This window comes from Gallinula chloropus, assembly GCF_964237585.1.
Source record: "Gallinula chloropus genome assembly, chromosome: 2".
Taxonomy (NCBI): Eukaryota; Metazoa; Chordata; class Aves; order Gruiformes; family Rallidae; genus Gallinula; species Gallinula chloropus.
This window is the reverse complement of record NC_140086.1, coordinates 152,073,136-152,097,279: the sequence shown is the minus strand read 5'-3', so window position 1 is coordinate 152,097,279 and position 24,144 is coordinate 152,073,136. Positions and strand designations below refer to the sequence as shown.

General features: G+C 41.8%; 1 protein-coding gene across 1 annotated transcript in view; it reads left to right on the top strand.

Annotated features, from left to right (window-relative positions):
• Positions 1 to 10,557, top strand: part of WDR37 (WD repeat domain 37) — a gene marked incomplete at its 5' end in the record, with an annotated part of 37,382 nt that extends 26,825 nt beyond the window's left edge. Inside the window, 3 exons of the mRNA XM_084280267.1 lie at positions 8,122 to 8,256; positions 8,939 to 9,053; positions 10,398 to 10,557. Coding sequence (XP_084136393.1) covers positions 8,122 to 8,256; positions 8,939 to 9,053; positions 10,398 to 10,529 — 382 coding nt within the window. The 3' untranslated portion in view covers positions 10,530 to 10,557. The remainder of the gene's footprint in view (positions 1 to 8,121; positions 8,257 to 8,938; positions 9,054 to 10,397) is intronic.
• Positions 10,558 to 24,144: the final 13,587 nt, after the last annotated feature.

Here is a 24,144-nt window from a genome sequence, read left to right as displayed (position 1 = left end):
TCTTTTCAAGATAGTCCTGTTCTTGCTTCAGTTGTTAATGCCATCGGTGATGCTTTGTCTGCCATTTTTCTGTTGTTTCTAATCAAAGAATGCCTTAGGCATTCGCCATGTGTGGATCTCTCAATCCAGCTTCTGTAAGAAATGCAGATTTTTTTCTGATGAAACATTCAGTTTTCTGCCCAAGCCTTACCAATTAACTACATGATATTTCAGTTAGTATTCCTATCTTGTTCTGTCTGCTCTGGGTTTTTTTACTTTTTAATTTTATTTTCTCTTGCACTTCATAGTCAAGGCCCCAAATTTGCCTTTGAAACACTGACCTGACCCCAAATTCACATGAGCATATCATTTAGATGAAGATTTTGGCCTGGACTTCAAATTCTAGGATTAGTGTTGGTTTTGGGTTTTTTAAATTCTCTTTTGTGCTTCTAAAGATTTCCATGTAAAACCCTCTTGGTCTACCTTTATTCCATATGTTTAACAGAGCATGTTCAGGTCTCAACAGTTTGCCTAGAGTTGTTAGCAGCCTCATTAGCTGATACCCGAAGGCACCCAGCTTTGCATTTGTCTAACTCCCCATGTTGTTAGCTTCTTTGTGAATCTGTTTCAGCGCAGACTGGGGCCAGCATGTTTCACATGCCTTCAGCTCATCCAAGTTACCTGTTTTCACTCTCTTGCAAAGCTTGAATACTCCATTTTCTATTCTAATTTACCCCCACCCAACTTTTTATACGAAACTGTTCATTGCAATTATGAAATTAAGGCAACTTGAAGTTGTTAGTTATTGTCCTAATGATGACCAAGAAGAATAAATGCTATGATGCTTTTTACTTCCTGGCAAGCATTCTTTTGTTTTTGTTTATATCCCTGCGTGTATATCTATGTATAAAAGCTTGAAGGGTATGCATTTATCCCATTTTTCTTTATAGATCTAGGCATACCCTTTTCTGTAAAGTTTATTGCGGTGACAATGAATATAAAGCTAACAGTTGAAGCTTGTTACTGGCTGTTAAGCTTCACAAGTAGGTTGTCTAATGGCCCTCTTTGTACCAGTTTTGACAAATATTTGTTTGCCATTTGATAGTTTCTTAAATAGGTTCATGGTGGTAAGGTCATATGGAGTTTATTATTCTTTGGATGTTTCTGATAGGTTGGTTTGGGTTTTTTTCTTAGTAGATGCATGAATCTCTTATTTTCCTGTGCCAAGAATAATTCCAAGGAAAACAGGAAAAACCCTCAGCATGTTATTAAGCTATTGCTACCATGTGCACATAAATGTACCATGACTGGGCTTATAAGTCTCAATAACTAGTATTAAACTGAAAATCATCAAGTTACCAAGCTTGGACGGAAGGCATTAATATGTGATGCTATGGAGTTAACATTAGAGAGATTCTAGAAATAATGCAGATTATTTTTTTTTAAAGTGAAGACAGTTAGATGTTCTGTGCTTTGAAATGTGGTTTTGGGCATATTTTTTTTAAGGGAATAATCAAAACTCTGAAGTTTAATTCCTACTTCCTGTAAAAGGAAGGAGTGTAGATACTATGGTGAAAATCAGTTGTAAGGATGCTCTTCTATAGGAAATACTCCTTGAAGGTCTAAGAAACTCATTTACTAGCACTGCACTATATAACTAATATTGTGCCCTTCAAAATTGGGGGAAGAATGTCTTAACCACTCTTGAAATTCTGGGAAGTGAGTCATTCTGTAACTGTTAGTTTTATGTCAGTATTTAATTAGTTCAGCAAGTAAAGAAAGTTACAGCACTGTCATGGTGCTGAAAAGCAATTGAAAGATAATATTCTTTAATAGTTTTGTTTCCTTTATGTTCTTTTCTGATGTTGCTGGCGAACATCCTCATGGTAAAATTGCTTCCTAATTAATAAATAAATAAAAATTAATAAGCCATTCCTTAAGCTGTAAGAGTAAGTGCTTAAAATTAAAAGAAAAAAATGTCCTTTAGGTGTTTTAGTTTGGGGAACAGGGTGTGTAACAGGCACAGTTTAGATGAACTCAGTGTTGGTTGTTAAGGTTTTGTCAGTCACTTCAAAGAAGATGTAGGCAATAAATCTGTACCCAGTTGCTTATGAGTGCTCTACGCTCGTGAGAGAGCTTCACGAGACAATCTTAATTCCGTTCTTGAATGCAGGCACTAAAAAGCTCCATGATGTTTTTTCAAATGACCCACAAAAGAGCATAGCCAAAGGCTTTTTCTTTGTATCCAGTTGAGTGTAGTGCTTTATAGTGTGTTATCGTTTGGAAACTTACATAACATAGGCAGCAATACTGCAGGGATAAATGGACCTTTTGTGGTCCCGTCATAATGTAATGGAATTGATTTTAAAGATATCTGCACCTTAACTAATTTACTAACTTGCTATTGAGTAATTCTTGTAAAATCTAGTGATTGTTTTCAATCCTGTGTCACTTTATTATATTAACACAGATAGTGACAAAAAGAGATACTGGCAATTTCCTCCAAATGTCATGAAACACATATATCTGGAGTAGCCACTGTTGGATTAAATGCTGAAAACATGACTTCTTAGTGCAGTTATCTCTGAATTCCTCCTCTCCCCGCTTTGTGTTAATTCCTTCATGCATTGTTCTTAACTGTTTCTCAAGTTGGAGGAGAAGGTTCTGCTGCTATTTGGAGATAAATCCACAGGCAAACTTGGTGATTTGTCTGTGTAGCTCATCCTGGAACAGATTTTAAAACCTGAATGCGCAATCGGAAGTGGAGCTATTGGTGTGCTCCTTACCTGACACTCCCATGGCCAGAGCTCTTGTCCTTGAAAATGGGCAAACTGTTTTCTGTATCTGGAAGTTTTAAACCCAACTCCTGACTTCCTTACAGACTGCAGACTGCTCTGTGTGGCAATAGGCTTTGTTTCTCTATAAGAATGAAAACTCTTACAGAGGGAAAGCTGTCCCAAATATAGGTTCCTTTATGTTTCGTTCCTGAAACATCCTACTACTAAAGAAGTGAGAGGTGTATTTGAGCACTCAGATTTTGCTGTTAAGCTACAATTTGGTCTACATATATTTATCTGAAAGCTTGGATATAGTCCGTTTTCTCTGGAACTTGAGATTAATAATTAAGAGTAGATGCCTTTTCACAGGAACAAAAACATCTCCAAGCATTCAACGGTAAATCCCAGAATAGGCTGCAAATCAAAATGGAAAGAGCAGTGTTAACTTTTTTTGGGTGCATTGCCAATAAGGGTTCTGCATCAGCATTTCATGGTCCAACATTTTCAACATCTTTTTTTTTTATTCTTTTCCTCCCCTATGTGTGAAATTTCAGCAGATTGTTATGCAAAACAGTTTTGTGTCTCAGTGTGACTGGGGAGACAGCTGTTCAGCCTAATGAGGAGTGCTAGCACTACAGTATTTCTGTTGATTGAGACCCACGGAGGGAGCAGGATGTTCGAGGCCAGGCAGCGGTGTGTGGTGAGGAAGTGCCACGCTGTCAGCTGGAAGTACACGCTCGGCTGCTCCCTACGACAAGATAAATGAGTTTTGCTGGGGTTTGGCGGAGGCTGAAGCTTTTCTGGAGAATAGTTGTAGCGCACCAAACTCCCCATGGGACCCATGGTTTGAAGTGTCATAAGACTGTTTCCTCTTCGCCAGTTTGTTTTTTAATGTCCTACAATACCTGTCATCTTTTTGAGTTATTAAAAACCTAATGTCTTCTAGCATTCCATTAACATGGGGGCTGATGATCTTTTGTTGATACTTTTTTATTAATTTAGCCGAGGGGATGTTAACTACAATTTTGGCTGGGTTAGAAAAAACTAAAGAATGGTATCAAAAGAAAGTGAAAATATCCACATTAAATTACAGGAAAAAGTCTTAATTTTTGTGATTTGGATGGGGTTAGGGAGGCAATGCTTTTGAAAGCTTATTTGTATGTCAGCTGCTCTGCAAGCTTTTCTTCCCACGTAGACTTTGATTCCCTTTCTTCTCACCTTACCACTTCAGTTGGTTGGAAACGTGATTTAGTTTAGAAGTAGAAAGTGGCCTTTCTTCTTGTTACTGTTTTGTCTTAATTAAAAATCCCCAAAACTGAGATAGGGTGCATCTGTCTCACCTTAAGTGATGCCCCAGATTGGAGTAGCAGATCTAAGAAACCCCCCCCCTGTGATCTGTAGTACATCAGAAAACCTATGATCACAGCACTTGCTCGTGTTCATGTTTTTCTTCACTGTTGTATATGCTCTTGAATTTAAATAGACTATTTTTAAAAATACTAACTCAGTATGTTCCACTTCGAAAAACCAAACTACCTGCCTCTTCCCCCCCCCCCCCCCCCCAAACCTCCATCTGGTCTTTACTCAGTTACAATCAAGTGTGGATAACCCTCCCCAGAATTGTCCAAGTTTGTGAGAATGATATGATACTGCTTTTGGCCTTTCTAGACTTGGTATTAAGTTACTTAAAACTTCTAGTCTTGCAATTTTATTTTGAAAATGAGGTATCTTTGAGAGTTGGATTGAGTGTGTATATATAGGCTCCCCTAGAAGAGCAGCATTTCATTTTCTTAAAGCCTAATGTCTAAGATCATTACACAGTACCTGCAATACTGTTTGCTTTGAAACTGTGACCAAATGCCTTGATTTTAAACAGGGGGTTCAGTTAAAGGTGCTTTCATAGCTAGCTTGCCCGGCCTTACCAGGATCAACTCTTGGGAGGGTAGGCAGAGGACTAAGACTACAAAACACATTTAAAGATGTTACTGAATACAGCTAGGCAGACTTTCCTTTGTTTTTCTATCGCTTGCCCAGGTGCCAGAGAGCTACAGCAGTTGTTCATTGCATTTTTCAGTTTACAACCTTTCTCTCAGTGTAGCTGGTAGTGTCTGCATGCATAGTTAATCTGAAAGCAGTGTGGAAGAGGGATTTTGTTTTCTTTTGACACTTTTTGTTTTTACATGAGTGGTAAGCATTGAGCTAACCTAGAGTTGGCAATTCTGTTTGCATGGCGATAGTTTTGAAAGTTTACACTTGAAAAATGATTAATCTAAGAATGAGTGAACTTTCCAGGGTCAAACAAACTTAAATGTTTGACAGCGATAAGCAGTAAAAGAGAACTGATATGAGATCAAAGAAGCTGGAAAGCTGTTTAAAGATGTGAGGGGGAAAAAAAGTATTTAAAATTGGAGGGTTACTTCACAACATATTCCAGTTGTAACTGGAATAAAATGTGTGATGGGAAAACAGATCAGATTAGTGTGTTGGCAGCAGAATTCTAAAATGTTGCATATGCATTCACCTGGAGCTTTTCTATTACTTGAATTCCTCATACTGTTGTATACAAGGAAATCTCCCAATTTGTTTGCAAAGTATGAAGATTTAATAGTGAATTTTAAACTTACAAACATTGTTTCATATGTGCTACAGTAGTATGGAGTTCAGTGAAAGTCTGAAGCATTTCCCGGAGGGATTTTGCAGCCTGTATAAAAGAACTAGTGAGGAGAGAAATGCAGATGTTGGTAAGTTTAAATGAGGGTTGGGCAAATGGAAGACAAGTTCTGTGCCAAGAACATACCAACCCTATTCTGCAGTAGTTTAGCTGTGCGAATGAGTTTTCTTCTCAAATGCAAAGGTTCCTGAGGAGCATTGTCAGTTGTGGCCTTTGTGTATGTTTTAGCTTTTTGACTGTTGGTTCATGAAGTCCAGAGGATTAGGTGAAGACCTCTTGGTTCTAATTGTAATCGTCTCCCTGCTAACTTAACTGCACTCTAATAACAACTTAGTATCATGAATAAAGTGGGCCTTCATCCTAATTAAAACTTAATTTGGTGTCAATTTAAATTAAGAGGCTTGCATAAACTGGTCCATTGTGACCTGGCTAGTGCTAATCTCAATCAGCAGCTTGGATAGGACATGAATTCAAATTTCTGCAGAACAACCAAAGTGACAGTAACAACTGACAGCTTAAATTAAAATTACTAAATTCTAAGAAATTGATGTGCATGACCCACGTTACAAGATAGGTCATTAAATCAAATCTGTAGAAACAGAGTTGAGAAGTATTCCCTAATGATTTTGGGGAGAGACAAAAATGCTTTGTTAGTACATTGTGTGGCAAGAAAACAACTGGTTTTGAGTTGGGCATTTGTGCATTAATAAAGTGAAAATAGTACAAAAAAACTTTAATTGGTTAATATTAAATGCTAAGTAAAAGATTTTTTAAAAAATCAGCTCATGATCATGAGAACCATGAATTTGAGCTCAGCACTATGCTGTTTTTGAAAAGTATAAAATAAAAAGATAATAAAATTCTAAATAAAATTCTTTAATCTTTTCTGAAGGTAATGTATTGCACTTGCAATTGCTAGGAATGTTCTTAGGAGTCTTTCCCTGGCTGCCCTTGTACATTTGTAGGCATAATGGGTAAAATTCTGAAGAACCATCTGGTCATGCTTAGTACTACTATGTGCCATTTTTTATCTGACTCAGAGACGTTAGCTACTTCTAAAACAGGAATAGAAATGGCAAGTAGAAGTTCTAAGATTGCTGTAGCTATTGCTAGTGGAGGTATACATGTAGCTTCTGGTATGTATTACAGCATGTTTAGGTATTTGTGCAAAACAGCTTTAGCTCTACATCTGTCCTGGTTGTGGCCAGGCCAGGGTTACCCTCCCCAAGCAGCCAGCCCAGGTGAGCTGAGTCAGCCCAGGCTGTTTCCACACCACCTGACATCATTCCCCCATGAAAGGGGCTGTTTGGGGAGGGGTGCTCCTGGTGCCTCCAGGGCAGTCTTGAGTGTGACTGGGATGTTGGGTCAGTTCTGTCTGCAGCACTCTGTTATGGTTGGGTGTGACTAATTGGCTGCTGTTGTTCCCCATTATGGTGCTTTTGTCAGTAACCTGTCCTTATCCCAACCCACTGAGGCTCTGTCTGTTTCTGTGAGGGAGCAACATGAGCATCTGCTTGGGGCTGAAACACCACAACATCTCAAGTATTTTAGATCTCTTCACTGCCTGTGCTGTGAATTACAAATGCCTGCATTGTTTTTACTACACCTGCATGCAAAGAAAAAGGATGTGTGTATCTGTTACTCTCTTTAGTCTTTAGAGAGAGCATACATCCAGAAATCTTTGGATAGACAGCGAATGAACTGGACTACTGGTTTCAGAATGCTGAAGAGGAAGAGTTGTGCTGTATGCTGCTATCTCAGTTTTGCTTGTCTGATAAGCCAGCTGGACATTAGTACAGACTTTCAACAGTGAATTGAGGCTTCAAGACTGGGCTTGTTTAGCTCATATTAAGATCAGTGGTATGAGAGATGCACCTCCAGAGTGGCTTTCCACTGTTTGGCTTCTGTGTGGCTGGCAGGTCGAGGGAGGTGATTCTGCACTTTACTGTGCTCTCGTGAGACCCCACCTGGAGTGCTGTGTCCAGCTTGGGTCTCCAGTACAGGAGAGACATAGAGCTGTTGGACTGTGTCCAGAGGAGGCCACGAGGATGATCAGTGGGCTGGAGCGCCTCTTCTGTGAAGACAGGCTGCAAGAGTTGGGCTTGTTCAGTCTGGAGAAGAGAACGCTCCCCCTTAAAGGGGTCCTACAGGAAAGTGGGAGAGAAGGGACTATTCACCACAGAGTGTAGCAATAGGATAAGGGGCAATGGCTTTTAGCTGAGAGTGAGTAGGTTTAGGTTAGAAGTTAGGAATTCTTTACTATGAGGGTGGTGAGGCACTGGCAGAGGGTGCCCAAGAGAGGTTGTGGAAGCCCCATTTCTGGAGGTGTTTCAGGCCAGGTTGGATGTGGCTTTGGGCAACGTGCTCTAGCGAGGGTGTCCCTGCCCATGGCAGGGGTTTCGAACTTGATGATCTTTGAGGTCCCTGTGATTCTTTTTGGCACTTGGGCACTTTTTGGCACTTCTGGCACTTGGGCCAGTCAAGCCTTAAGTGACACAGCTTCTTGTAAGAATATTTTTTAAACTCTAAAATACCCACTTGGAGTTTGAATGTTTCAGGTTACTTATGGCAACCAAAAAAAGGTGACATATTTTACAGGAAACACAGGAACAGAAAGCTGAACTTTAAAGCAGATGCTAATTTAATGAATAACTTTAGAGCTTGATGTCTTTCTTTTTATTTCTGATTATTTAGCACTGTGACATCTGCAGTTTTCACTGTGGGAGACAATGTTGTTTCTGGTAGTGATGACCGCACTGTAAAAGTTTGGGATTTGAAAAACATGAGGTCTCCTATTGCAACGATCCGTACAGACTCTGCAGTCAACAGGTAAGCAGAACTCTGAGTTACCCTTTTTCTTAATTCATGTATTTTTAATTAATGCTTAATTTCTGTCCTGTGTGGGAACGGTTCAGAGCTGCTCCAGGGAGGTTTAGACAGGACATAAGGAAACATTTCTTTATGGACAGGGTGGTGACACACTGGAACAGGCTTCCCAGAGAGGTGGTCGATGCCCTGAGCCTGTCAGTGTTTCAGAGGCATTGGGACAAGGCCCTGAACATCATGCTTCAACTTCTGGTCAGCACTGAAGTGGTCAGGCAGTTGGACTAGCTGATTGTTGTAGGTCCCTTACAACTGAGATAGTGTATTCCTTCACTGAGTATGCATTTAATTTTAGTCACTAAAGATAAACTTGAGACTCAATGAGATTCTGAAAAAGGTTACAGTGGTTTCTAAAGTGCAGGTGTAGTCTGCATTAATTTTCAGTGAATACATTGTTTTCCTTTTCTGAGGTGTGGTTTTTTTATATGGGGTGCAGATCTTAAGGCTTTTTGAGCATCTAGTACAAAAGACAACACCTTGATGGTATAATACTTCTTTTTTCACCTGTGATTTCTAATCAGGAAAAAGTCAGCTGTATCACTTCCTGCAAGCTTAAGCTTGTGTTGTCACATTCTGTTTGCCAGGCTCACTGTTTTGTGCATAACCTACTTTTGTCTCTTCTCTGCAGGATTAATGTATGTGTTGGCCAAAGAATCATCGCCCTTCCACATGACAACCGACAGGTTAGATTATTTGACATGTCAGGAGTGCGATTAGCACGGCTCCCTCGCAGTAATAGACAGGTAACTATATTTATAGCCTTAAAATATGTCTGCTCTTCTTTCATACAAGGTTAAAACTAGGATCTGGGCTCTGTAGCTTAAAAGCTGAACAAATGCTGAAAGTCACTTGTCTATACAAGTGTGCTGTTGTTAGTTACTGAAAATGACCAACATGCAAATAAGTAACATACTTTGACTTTTTTAAATGGAATTGGAAATGATGTTTCAACTGGATTTCATTGTAATTTTTCTCCTTGCTAAAGTGAAACTGTCTGCTTTCTCTGTGAATAGAAAAAAAAGGTGTAAGAACATTTCAGATGTGTTTTACTGTGTTGATATGAATTGTATCAGAGAAATGACTAACTAGGAGGTTTAGTGGCCTTTGTTGGTGGTGCATGGGTTTGTTTTTTTTTCAATTACACAGTGTTTAATCTGTTACATAGGCAACATAAAAATGGGAGGGTTGGTTTTGTGAGCTCACCTTGTATGGTTTTGTAATAAATTTAGATTTTATCCTTCTGCACTTATGCACATAAAATCTTGATTCTAAGTCCTAAACCATCCTTGCTGCAGCCATCAAAATTTGTGCATTTGTGGTGCTGTTTGGCATAGCAAGCATCACTAATGGAGCAAATTAGACAAAGTGAAATTAGTTGGATTATGCCACTTCAGGAGGCTTTTTTGGGTGGATTCAGCAGCTCTTAGCAGAATGTAGTCAGGGGTTTTAAGACTTACTTAGCCTTTTCTTAGTCTGTTGTTTAGTTTGGGCTTTTCTTTTTTCTTCCTTTTTTTTTCCTCCCCCTTAATATTTCTGTTCAGGCTGACACTGCTGAAATCACAGCAACTTTATTTTTTTAATTTTACTTAAATGTTGGTCTGAATCCTTCTTGGTTGTTTTTGTTACTGTTGGACTGGAACAAGAGATAAGGTGTTGCTTTTTCTCAGGATGACACTTTAGTATTATCCTTTCTGCACTGTAAACGTGATGGATGCTTCATCTTGCACGCTTACAACAAAGTAGTTGCCAGGAAGTAGTTCTGTATTTTAAGATTTCTTTCATAAATGAAGAGACTGAAATGAAAATTTGATTTGCTTTTGTAAAGAAAATGTAGTTAGATAGTGAACATACCTGGGAGAACGCAGAAGTTGTGAGTCGCCTCTTTGTATGCTTCAGAGCTACTGCTAGTATTAGAGAGTCTTATTGTTATGAAGATTTTACCTTGCAGACAAAAGTACTGATGACCTTTAGGCCTCTCAAGTAAAACCACTTGTAAAAACTGGTCTTTTGAGTCTCAGTAACTTGTTGACATAAAAGCTTTCAAAACATACTGAACATAATAACTGTGTTCTCCTGAACTGTCGCAGGGCCACAGAAGAATGGTATGCTGCTCGGCGTGGAGTGAGGACCACCCGATATGTAACCTCTTCACATGTGGATTTGATCGTCAGGCTATCGGCTGGAACATCAACATCCCTGCTTTGTTACAAGAGAAATGAAATGCTGGAAGAATTTTCATGTTTTATGTTGCCATGGACTTCTACACCTTCGCAGACTTTTCTGAATCCTGGTCTGCTCTCGCTCTACAAGCTCTTCCTGAAGCGGAGACTTTAGCAAATGTTGTTCTTGTTACCACATTGTGCACAGTTTGCATGAATTGTACAGGAAATGTGATTTTTTTAAAATTAGTTTGTCTTGTGTATGAACTTTTATATTTTTTGGCATCCACTGGTCAATATGTTCACTGTTGCATAGAGCACATAAATGTTCATAAGTTATTTAGCATTTACTAGATACACAGTAGGGCATTACATTTGTGACATAAATGTGAAACTTTATGTAATTAATATAGAGAGTGTATAGCGGTCTGTTACATTTTTCCATGACTCTACATATCTGCCTTGTGTTAAAAAGAATCTGCAGGGCTAAAACTTTGAAACAAAGCGTGAACTTCATTAGTTGTATGATTGTAAACTTTTTCCTGTTTGCATCTGATTTGGAATACATTTTTTTTAGTGCTGCAGTATAGTGCAACTTCAACTCCATTTTTATTCCAGTTACTGGAGAAGTAGTAGATCCGAGAAGGAAAATGCAAGCAACTTGTAGTGAGTATAGACTGCCAGGTTTATTTGAAAAGCTTTTTGTACTTTTTCTTTTGAAAAAGAGAAATATTTCTTCTGCCCTTCTTATGTAACATGATTCTTAAATCTCACAGCATTTCATATGAGCGGAAATCCAGAATATTATGATTCTGATCACTGAAATCTAGTAAAGCAAATTTTGAAGCACTTTAGTTTATAGCTATTGTTATAAACCATTTATGAAAGTTTGACTTTACCAGTGAATGTGAGCTTCCCTCTTTAAGAAGGTTTGCTTCTTTTTGGTGATCTGCCCGGAAAAAAGATAGGGTTTTTTTGGGGTTATTGGTTGTTAGTTGGTCTTCTTTTTAATATATATACCCACAAGTGAACATACTTTTAATTGTGTTCACTTCCCATATTTTTATTTTGAGCCAGCAATACAAAGTAAATGAGTACTACCTCAAAAAATGAATGTTGGTCAAGATGCATTCAATCTCTCTGTAGCCTAGAAAAAAGCACTTTTGGTCTCTGGCTGAAGTATTCTCTGGCATGAGAGGAAAGACAATCATACTAAATGTGATCCTTAAGGTAATTAACACTTAAAGCTAATGGAGCAATACGATCAGTAAACATCGCCTGTCACCTTTCGGTTCTCAGCCGTGGCAAGGGCTGCTGCAGTCTGTATTCTGTTCCGACGGGGGTAACTAGCGTAGGTCTCCCTGCTTTTCCCCAGATGATCTACTCTAGTTTTGCTCCTCTCTGTACTTAGCCTTGGGGCAGTACACCGCAGCTGCAGGTGACGCGAGGAAATGCCAGTGGCAGCTGATGTCTTCGGTAAGAACAAAAGGGCTGCTTCAGACAGAACACTTCTTTTTGGCTAAAGGGAGATGCTGCCCCAACTGTCTGACATATCTGAACAAGGTGAAGGGTTGAGGGTAAGCCAAGGGCTCACCCCTATGATGGGAATCAAGGGGTCTATGGGGGGGTTGGTGTAGCATAAGTTTTAGGAACTTTTAATCTCCTGCTTATGTGAAGCTGTAGCTGTGCTTGTGTCCTCTACAACACTGTTTATAATGACGTTAAGGCAGATGTGTATCCAGTTCTCCTGTTACACATCCGTAGAATGGCATCAGAATGCAATAGGATGAGATGGTGAATGCATCACTGGGAAACAGGGGTCCTAGAAATGGGTTTGGAGTGTAACATTGAGGAGGCTCAAGGTTTGGACAATTAATGTAGTGTCTTTATAGTACAAGTCATTATAATAGCTTGATATCTTCTTTTTTCTGGTTTTCCTTTCTTCTTTTCTTAATTTTTTTTAAAGATAGAAGATACACAGAACTGTACTGAAGTAACCTTAAAAGACCCAAACTAGTGAGGTTGGAGAAAGCAGCTGCAGTTTTATGTCTTTTGGTAACAAGGGTTAAAGGATGGTATCAAAGTTTATTTTAACTTTTTTTTTCCTGTTTTTTTTAACTCTTGGATAAAGCCATTTGGTGTCGGGTTGCAGGTTTGGTTTTTTTTGAGAAGACTCACTTTTTCATTTAGTTGGCAAATGAACCTGACAGAGATTGCTGCTTTAAAAGAAAAGAAATGTCTCTCCAGTGTGGCCTGCATGTAGTATCTCGAGCAATGATTATCCTTTTATTACCTGAGGTAGGGGAGTTGGTCACTGGTTTGGGTCCTGCTAAACTAAATTGTTGTTTAAGCTTCTCTAAAACATACCTAGTAGAGGACCGCTAGACTCTATGCAGTTTAATCATCATTGCTGCAAACTTTTTATATCACCAGAGGGACCATCCTCTGGCACCAGGAGTGGGATGACTGTGCACTTTCACTATGGGGGTAAAGCATAAATCAACCAAACAAGGTGCTAGAGCCACGTTCTTATGAGCAGGCTAATAGTTAATCAGCGAAATGCTTAACTATCACTTGACTTTAAATACTGTACCGGAGGTGAAGCCGGGGCTGCCTTCCCCCTTGAAGCAAATGACACGTGAGCAGTGCTAGTGAATAGTACTATGGAGATGGAACAGGTGGAAAACATTCCACGGCTTTGAGTGTTTGAAGGGTGTTTGTCAGCACTGAACAATGTCCAGCATTTCAGAAATGGAGGAGAGTTGCAGTTACAGTTTCAGTATTGTGCAGAGTTTCACAGAGAACTCGTCACTGGGCAAAATCAAGCTTTATGTCGTTGAAGCAATGCACATCAGTTGTCACAAAGTTGGTGTCTACTTTACAGTTGGAAGGATCGGGAATGAGACATCTTGTTGCCTAGATCTGTGAAAACCACCTTTTTGGAAAAAGAATTTATAAGTTATGTGGAACCACTTTTCATTATTCTGCTAATTTGTTTTTAGATGTAAAATGTTTTTCTTCATTCTGATTCAAAATGCATTAAAACATTCAACAATTTTTTTCTTTTGCAAGTTGCTGTTCTTCTGTATTGCATTAAAGTTGCTCTTAACCTTAGTTTGTAGTCAGAGGATCTCCCTCTCTGCTTTCCTCTCTTTCCTACCAAAGAAGCTCGTTTCCAAGGCAGTGATGGACACACTTCTTACGGAAGAAAACCACGTCTGTCCCTGAAAGTAGGATTGCTGTGGTGCAACCAGTCGTTCTGCCAGTAGAGTGTGTAGCCCAAAAAGGTGCTCAGACCTGCATTTATACTGTCATCTAAAGTTTTGCATGAAAAATTCTGTAATTACATTTTATTATGCAGACGATGCACAACTCTCCCCAGCACTCTGTAAATGTATATTTGAAATAGAGTCTAAACCAGATGTTGTAGATTCAGAGTACAGCAGAAGAACTGCGAAATTTCCCCAGTGGGGCAACCCCATAGTCAGTTTTTCTGTAGATTAAAATACAGATGGTTTGCTTGCTGCACCTGTATTATTCCAAACAGGGAGCTTTGCAGTGTTCAAAGGAATCCCCAAAAGCTCACTGTCAGTGCAGGCTGTGCCATTGGGTTTCGGGTGCTTAGGCCGTGCCTGAGTGCGGGGGAGTGACAGGCCGTATTTTCCTGCGGTGTGCTGGTTTGGGATCCCTCACTGCCACGTTTCGAATCCTTGGGAGCCAGTGCTCTGGAAAACTATTCCTGATGGGTGTGGAGGAGAAATAAAAACCCACAGTTAGGAGGTGACGCAATTGATGTGAGGGCTGCATTGAGATAGAATGCCAGACCCTGGGTTTTAGTCAATTTTAACTGAGGCATTTAAATGAAGTCAGGGCTTACTGCCACGGAGATGTACTTGTGATGCTTGTAACCTCCTTAAGTCTTCTCATGGCTGAAGTTACATACTCTTCGTGTGAGTCATTTCTGTTTGTGCTTTTTGGGGGGTAGTTTGAAGATGAGGATGTGTTGAAGCCTGGGTTTTATTTATTTATAAAACCTGCCAGTAAATAACACGCACAATGATGTGGTTTCAGTAGGATGACCTGAGGAAGAGCTGCTGGAGAACCACTCTGCTGTGCATCCTGGTGTGCTCTCCAGGCTGGTGTAGAAATTTTATTTAATGCTCCATTGAGACCAAAGTCTGTCACTGAAAAATTACTCAGCCTTGTGATAGTTCATTTTTTTTTTTTTTTTTAGTAGTGTTGTTACCTTTTCTAATTCCCACAGGTCGTAGTTTTCAGAACATAAGTAATTTGCAGGAGTTTACAGAGGAAATCCCATTTAATTCAGACTGTAAATCCTGGGAAAAATGTACTGGTGACTGGGAAAGGCCTCGCACTGCAGTACTGGTGTTTGGCAGACCGGTCGGGGATGCTGCTTGTCAGCGTTTTCTGAGTGAGAATACCCATTCGTAGCAGGACCTGTCATTTTTCTCAGTGGTGAAGAGGTGAGGCTGGTGAGCAGCTGCAGCATCTAACCCAAGTGCCTGAATTAGCATCTTAAGCTCCTGGTATGATTTGGGGAGTTTCTGAAAGGGGGTTCTGTGCTCAATTTAATCATTCAGACTTTCTTCTGAGTGCTGCAAAGTGTCCGTGGTGGTGTGTGCAATGGAAGGGAGCTAAAAAGTGGAGGAAAACTTCTGGCTTGAACTGATTTGAAAATGGAAGCTTTGTTTTGGTCTGGGTGGGACCTGCCACATGCTGGAATGACAGCACCACTAATTTATCACATTGCCTGATGCTATTTGAGGTCCCATTTCCTGCTGCTGCTAACTGCACAGCTCTACCTGCTTCCACCACAACTTGCCACAATCTGAGGATTCCCTTCTCCTACTTGTACTTGTGATATTTCTCCCCTCCCCAGGGTAGAAGTGCTTTGGTTATGTGTTAATTTTGGAACACACTGTGGATGAAGAGAAACCCTTGTGCACAGCTCTATGAAATGAGGCTGTCTAGCAGTCCTGTGCAGAGGCTTGATCTTCAGAACTGGCTTTGGTCTGAATGTGCGTTTTGCCATCTTCATGAGGTTGATTTTATTTTAGTTGGTCAGATGCAAATTTTTAATAATGAAGTTTCCTGAAGGTTTTTTGCATTAATGGTCTGTGGTTCCTGAAGGCTGAATCAAGCCTGTGCAGCTTAACTGACAAGAGAAATGAGAACTGCAGTAATGCTGTAGGTGACTGGAGACCTTATGAAAGGAGTAGACAATTTCAAATCATAGAATCACAGGATATCTTGAGTTGGAAGGGACCCATAAGGATCATTGAGTCCAACTGCTGGCTCCACATAGGGGAGAGACCAGTTCCCTGGGCAGCCTGTTCCAGTGCCCGACCATCCTCTCAGTAAAGAATCTCTTCCTAATATCCAGCCTGAACCTCCTGTCTCAGCTTCATACCGTTCCCTCAGGTTCTATCACTGGTCACCAAAGAAAGGAGATCGGCGCCTGCCCCTTTGCTTCCCATCGTCAGGAAGCCATAGACTGTGATGAGGTCTTCCCTCAGCCTCCTCTTCTCCAGGCTGTACAAACCAAGGGACTTCAGCCTCCCATCATAAGACTTCCCCTCCAGACCTTTGCTGGAAGACTGATAGAGGAGGAGTCCAAACTGAGGATAGGCAGTCCGTGATATGAGCAAGAATAGTGACCAAGCATTAGAGATCTCATTTGGGAAGGAAGGATCGTCATAGAGAAACCTAGAGAGACAAATTTGTGCTGGAAGGGTTTGGACTGCAGACGAGGAACATAAAGGAAGAATAATGGAGGGGAATGAAAGAACTGGAATAAAACTGGGATAGCTTATGGAGACAGGTAGAATGACAGAGTGGCATGGTTAGATGTATCCAAAAAATGAAGCTTACCTGTCAGTTGGGGATAAACTGGGAAGCTGGAATCTGGTGGATGCCCATGACTTGAGGAGAAGGGAAAGGCTAGATGGGGACAAGGCAGGGATAACCTGTGCAAGGAGATATGGCAGGAACGGGGCCCTCTGGGAGTCATAGATATTGGGCTGTGCTTATGTCCAGAGCCTGGTATGGAAACTGCTGGAAGCTCAACATCTCCTTTACAATTTTTAAAGAATAGGCTGTGCATTTCCATACTCTTGGATTTGGGGAAAACTTGCTTGCTTACATACTCAGCTTTAATTGTGCACTTTTATTCTCTGTTTCAAGTGTTTAATGGTGCTGAGATCACTCAAGTACCTGACGCATTTGCTCCTAAGATTTGTAATCCTAGCAGAGAGTTACAGATGTCACATACAAACAAGCTCCATCTTATAAACTCAAGGTATAACAGCAGGACATGTGGTGTATTAGGAGTTGCTCCTGGACTGGAAATGCTCTGAGTGAGCAATGGATTTGGAAGAAGGAGGTACTACATGGCCCCTTCGAGAATATGTGGCCAGTCTACAAAGAAAGGTTCAGCATTTTAAGCTTGGGCATGACTTCAGAGAGAAATGCTCTGAACACTTGCTTTAACTCTGTGCAATTCACTTTGTCTGAACTGCCATGGGAGTCTCCCCGGTGAAGCCAAAATCAAGGCATCTGAATGTATAGATTATGTCCGGGAGATACCACTGTATTTGCAGCAGGGTCTGAGTGCTGGGAGAGGTGAAACTGGCCTTCAAACTTTCACTGTGTTGAGATGTCAAAATTTGACACCCTCCCTCACAAACCCAAGCAAGTTAAAAAGATCAGTTTTGGCTTTGGTGATGACACTTCTGACTCCAGTTGACCTCAATAACTTTTGGTCAAAATATTTGCCCATGAATAGAGACAGCATCAGTCTTAGGCAAAGCTGGCATCTTCTGCTTTCATCCCAACCACAACCTGATGGACAGGAGAAAAAGTGGTTAACTTCGAGTTAACGTTCTAGACACATTGCAGCTTTAGCATTTAATACTTTTAATTAATTTTTTTCTCTAAGTATTTAGTTTGGATAAAGGCAGAAATCTGATTTTAATTTTCTTGTTAGTTTTTTAAACCTTATCTAAATCTCTGCTGTGTCACCAAGGTCAGCCTTGTACAGAGACAGAACTGAGCCTGGGTATCTTGGCGGAGCAGTGCTGGACCCCTGAGCCTGTCACTGCTGAGCACGTAGTACAGTCAGTCATCCTAACAGAGAGAAAGTAAAGCCTGACCCAGTGCTCAACAAACACCCCTGAAATCAGGTTGATACTGTGTTAAAACCTTGGAGTAGATGAGGCAAATGGGATGAGGTTTAACATCTCCCAAGTGCAGAGTGCTGCACGTGGGACATAACAACCCCATGCAGCACCACAGGCTTGGGGGAGACTGTCTGGAGAGCTGTCAGGCAGAGAAGGACCTGGGGATGTTCCTTGACTGCAGGCTGAATATGAGCCAGTAGTGTGCCCAGGCGGCCAGGAAAGCCAATGGCATCCTGGCTTGTATCAGAAATAGTGTGGCCAGTAGGTCTGGGGAGCTGATTGTGCCCCTGTACTTGGCATTGGTGAGACCACACCTTGAGTTCTGTGTCCAGTTCTGGGCTCCTCACAATAAGAAGGACATTGAGGGAGTTGAGTCACCATCCCTGGATGTGTTTAAAAGACGGGTAGATGAGGTACTTAGGGATAAGATTTAGCATAGGACAGGAATGGTTTGACTCTATGATCTTAAAGGTCTTTTCCAACCTAGTGATTCTATGAAAGTATTAGGGAAAAGGGAGAGAAATGAAGGAAAAGCAAAACTCCTCAGCAGCAGTTTAAGGGTAGAGGGAGTAGCGATGATATCATTATTAATTAAGATTGTTTTTCAGTGTGGATAATTGTAGGACGTGTTGTTTTGGCCTCTCGTGTTTTATGAAGCTTGAGAAAACTGTCTCTGACAGAAGGCTGTCACGAAGTTGGATGTTGCTGTTGAGTGGTGCAACCTTCAGAAGCTCTGAGCTCCTGTCAGCATTCCACGCAGTCTGGAGGATGGTTAGTAGTTTGGAAAATCAGATTCATGGGCCTAAATATGGATCTAGAAACTTCATTTTAGGTGCCTGGTTTTGAAAACTGTATCCTAATTTTTCATATATTTTATGTTGCTGCTGAATTAATGTACTGAAAAGTTCTTGGACACAGATGCATGGTTTACTGAAATATAAGGAAACCAGAGAGATGATTTTTCCTTCCAAATTATGTAAGACTACTTGGAGTTTACTATTGGAAAACTGCAGCTACAATGTGTCAGTTCCAGACATTACTGCTCAGTGAATAAACACGTTCTTTTGGATGCTCATTACTCCTCTTGCGAAAAATCTTGCAGAAGTCACAGTCTGAGTTTCCCACAGCAAAGGAAACCAAAGGTTTAGCTGAAGATACATTTATTTATATATATATGCAAAAAAATAGAATGCCATTATGGGCAGAGCTGAGGAAATCAAACCTGATTGTGTATATTTATAGGGCCCTGACCACTCAAATGGATGCTGTATTTCTGAGAAACCACCTCTGGTGAGTAGGACTGCAGATGCATCTCCTGTGCTTGCCTTGAGGACACCCCTGGATGCCCACCCGCTGGTGACCTACCAAGGGGGATTTTCCATGTCCAAAAACAAGCCTAAAAGCAGGCAGTGACAGAGAGGAGATACAGACTTCTGTCTCCAAGTGTTTTTTGGAGTGAGGAAGTGCACAGAATTTGTTTACCTTGGTGCAGGCACAGGGGCTTGGCCTTGAATGTCAGTTACTGTGTCTGAAATGGCATAAAATGAAGCTCGGTGGTAACTTTTGTGCTGGTGAGAGGTGGAGCCATACGTTGGCAGTTCAGGCCAACTAGAGATGGGTGGCAGAAGGAGGAAGATCCTGATTTTACAGTAGGCTGGTGGAAGAAATGGGGCTCTGGGACGCTGTCTGCAGAGCTGGTGGTGCACCATCCCTCCTCAGGAGTTCTATTGACCCAGAGTCCATCTTTTTGGGGAGATGCATTTTTAAGAATGCCTTTAAGGATTTACACAGTCTTTTTTCAGTTCAACTGTAGAAACATCAAACATCTCAAGTTGGAAGTAACCCATAAGGATTATTGTGTCCAACTCTCAATAATGGGACATTTTTTGCCTATGTTAAAACCTTGGTGCTGTGAGTGCTTCTCAAAGTGACTTGGGGGGGCAGAGAAAGCTAAAGTCAAACACGTGAACAAGTCCACGTCAGGCTTTTTCCTAAGCAGCTTCTGTGATGCTGTAACCAAGCTGCTCTGTCAATACTCTCTATATTTATTTTCCCATACTGAAGGCCAAAGATTAATTTATCTGGATGTCCACTCCACCTTGCAACAAAGCCTTGTGTTATGCTCGATAACATGTAGAGCTATTTTAATCCAGCTTAATTTGATCTTGATCTTTAGCTAATATCCTTTTGATTTTTCCTCTAACCTGTTTTCCTGAAGTTTACAAGTATAAAATCATAGGAGAAATGGTATCTAACTTCTGATCCACTTTGTTAATAAGCTGATTACAAGTATTTAAAGTTATCTTCTCTTCTCCAGATGCAACAGAACAAATGACCTCTAAACATGCCAAGTCCTGCCAATAAGTTACAGAGCTCTTGCTGGAAATAAACAATGTCAAAATGCAGATGCAGCCCCTGAACCTGTGAGTCAAACCATCGTGCAAGTCCAGCTGAACTCGCCGGAGCCCCATCAAGGGGACATAGATTTTCAGTCCTGTAGTTTCCATCAAATACGCAGTTTTTGACTCTAATAACCTGTTAATAAATAAGGTAATTTATGCAAAATAGTTGATGAGTATCACGGAGGGATTTCTCTGCAAGTAGAGTGGATAGGTTGTTCCCTGAGCGATTAGTGGCAGCATAGCCTAGTGCTCAGCCCAAGGATAGCAAAGGTGCTGCTGCTGACTCTGCTTGTCTCCTGCCTCTATTCCCTCCCACTTTTGTTTTCTTCACCCTTGGGCAGGGACAGCCCCTTATTGTGTGTTTGGATGGTGGATGGAGACTCCAATATGGGCTCTACATCTCTGGGGAACCATGCTGTGGGTATCTGTGCTTCCCATGGTGCTGCAAAGACTGGGATCAGTCTTGGGAGTGACCTCCAACAGTTGGTGCAAATGTGGGTCACCCTGATTTGGGGGAAATGGGATCGGTGGCAATGGGGCATGAAGACCCAGTTTGGATCTGTCTCTGAGGACCTGTGAAGGGGCAGTTAGAAGATGAACAGGACCATATTTCTTTTAGCACTCAAGTGCTGTAGAAGGAAGCCCCTTGCCCCAGGGGATCAGACTACATCTGACTACCTGGAGTGAGGATATTTGAAGTGATGGAGCTTGTCTTTGTTTCTTGGATCCATGAGATACCAGCGAATTGCTAGGCTTCCAGGTGGGTTCTGGCCATCAGAAAGCTGTACGTAGCTGTAGGACAATGTCAGGTGCTCACTGAGTGATCAGCCCTTTGCAGTTGTGTTAAGAGTAACTCTCAGCTTTACACAGAAAACCTGCTGTATGCCAGGAGTGCTGCTATAGGACCACACTGCTTTTCCCCATCTCTTCTCTGTGACTGTGATTTTATACCCATGTAGATCCATTAGCAACACCAACTTTACACAGGGTAGCTGAGAGCAGAGATGGGTCCTTTTTCTTATTTGAGAAGAAACCAAGTCTTTTCCTCTTCATTAGGAATGGCTCTGCAGGGAAAAGGCTGCAGTTCCTGCCCATATGCTTCCTGGTCTTTTCAGTGGGAAGATCTCATTGTTTCAGAAATGAGCAGTTCTTTGGGAGCCTACACAGGCTGGATGAGGACAGCTCTGATGCTGCCCCAGGAGCCACATAATCTAATAGATAATACACAAGGCACATGATTAATTTTTGGTATTTATCTTTCCATTTTTTCTATTGAACTGATTTCAAAGGGCAAATCAGCATCAAGCTGTGTAAGAACTTCAGGGGAGAACAAAAGAAACATTCTGGCTGGGATTGATTTGTGCCAGAAGATGGTGTTTGTCAGGGCCTGGTGGCCCCAACACCATCTCTCCTACCTGAGTCAAAGACTCATTGATGAACTGTTGGCTGGGCATGCTCAGGACCACCACCTCCAGCCACAGACCTTCCTGGAGCCTCCACTTTAGGGCCCAGGAAAGCAATTTCAGCATCCACACAAGATGTGCCCTCATCTCACAGCTCTTCCAAAGTTCCGCTCTGTTGCTAATAAAACACCTGCCTTGTTTTTCTTCCTTTTCCAGAAATTTCGCATCACGTGCATTTACCAAAAGCTCTCCCGGGGTGAGCAGAGCTGCCGGCTCCAGGTATTTCCCAGCGAGGGAGGACTGAGCACATGGCGATGTGTCGTTAGCAATAAATGCCAGCAGAGGGCACACCAAGATACGCAGACGGGGAAGAAATAAAATGACGTATGTTCAGTTGGAGGAGTTCGGCAGGACTCGGGTCGTTCATAATTCATGTGCCTGTAGGACATTGTAAGGGAACATAATTGGTCTGTCAGGGTGGTGCTGGTATTTTGCTTTGAAAAATGCTATCAACAAAATATCTTAAAACAGCTACGAACGTGTAGTGTGATTTTAGATGTGCTGATGGGAAGAAAAGAGCCTCCCTTCCCCAGTTTACCTGGTCCTCTTCCACTAACCTTTCTTCTACTACCCTTTCTTCCACAACAGTCAGAAAAAGGCAGTAATATAAGCAGGGATTTTCTCTTTTAAAGGCACAGGAATGTTTTCCCTTTTCATAATTTCATCTCATTTTTATGTAATTTTAATTCAATATACACTAGCGTCTCTTTAACGGCTCAATACACAGATGACAGGCAGTGTTTCTCAGGGGTGGGTACAGGGACCAGCACAGTTTAACATCTTTATTGGAGGCATGGACAGTAGTGCCCTCAGCAAGTTTGCTGATGACATCAAATTGTGTGGTGTGGTTGACATCCTGGAGGGAAGGGATGCCATCCAGAGGGACCTGGACAGGCTTGATAGCTGGGCCTGAGTGAACCGAATGAAGTTCAACACGGCCAAGTGCAAGGCCCTGCAGGTGGTTTGGGGCAATGCCAAGCACAGACAGCTAAAGGCTGGGTGGAGAATGGATTGAGAGCAGCCTGCAGAAGGACTTGGGGGTACTGATGGATGAGAAGCTCAGTATGAATCAGCAATGTGTGCTTGCAGCCAGAAAGCCAACTGTGTCCTGGGCTGCATCAAAACCAGCGTAACCAGCAGGTCAAGGGAGGCGATTATGTCTCTTTACTCTGCTCTGGTGAGACCCCACCTGCAGTACTGTGTACAGCTCTGGGGTTCCCAGTACAAAACAGACATGGAGCTGTTGGAGCAAGTCCAAATGAGGGTCACAAAGACAATCAGAGGTCTGAAGCACCTCTCCTATGAAGACAGACTGAGAGAATTGGCCTTGCTCAGCCTGGAGAAGAGAAGGCCCTGGGTAGGCCTCATAGCAGCCTGCCAGTACCTAAAGGGGCTACGGAAAGCTGGAGAGTGACTGTTTATCAGGGAGTGTAATAAGCTGAAGGAGGGTAGATATAGATCAGATATAAGGAAGAAATTCTTCTCTGTGAGGGTGGCGAGGCCCTGGCACAGGCTGCCCAGAGAAGCTGTGGCTGCCCCCTCCCTGGCAGTGTTCAAGGCCTGGTTGGATGGGGCTTTGGGCAACTTGGGCTACTGGAGGGTGTCCCTGCACATGGGAGGTGGGGGTTTGGGGCTGGAACTGTACGGGTTTTAAGGTCCCTTGCAACTCAAACCGTTCTGTGATTCTATTAGTCTATGATACATTTGCTCTCCAGAGCAAGATTTACACTATGTAGGTTTGATGTAAGAGATGTTATCCAGTTTAATATGTTAGTCTGGGTGGGACTGCACACATTGAATGCCCAAATGTGAATTTACTGGAGAATAAAACATCCCATAGATGTCTGTCCAACAGTAGATGCAAGCATCTAGATAACACCAATACACAACTGCCTCCTACCAGAAATGTCAATGACATCTCTTGATTAATCGTCCGGAATATTACCCCATGCAAAGGATGGTTCTGATGAAAAACCCCACTGGAAGCCATCAAGCCCAGGTTATTCCCCTGCTCTCAGCGTACATGGGATGGGGACTTCAGGCTCATGACGGACTTCCACTGCTGCTAGTGGGACAAGGTGATGATGGGATGAGGTAGTGATGGGTCCAGAGGCTAGTGAAATGAGGTACTGAGGGGACTCCCTGGCTCAGATCCATCCAGGTGCAAGGGAGCTGTTGCTTCCTGTGGGTGGGGAGCTGAAAGAAAAACCTGTAGCACATAAGAAAGAAACATCTAAGCTTGGTTTTTAAATACTGAAAGACAGTAAAGTGTTTTAGCTGATGAGGCAATGCGCTTAATAGGAGTGTCCTACACCCCATAATTTCTCATAGATCATGAAGACAGCTCTCTCCTCAGTGTCATTAAAATGAGATTCCATTTGGCAGGCACATACAGGGGATTTAGTCCTTGCTTGCATTAAGCTAACCAGTCTGGTTAGACATGCTGTGTACCGGAAGTGAGACTCCAGCTCCCAGCTCAGCTGTTGCTTGCTAATGCTGGGTCAGGATGGCAGTGCCATCTCTGGTTGTCATACCCCATGGAGAGCCCTTTGCTCCCTCTGGAAACACACAGGTAATGCCTGCAGCTAGGCTGAGATGCTGATAATCTGAG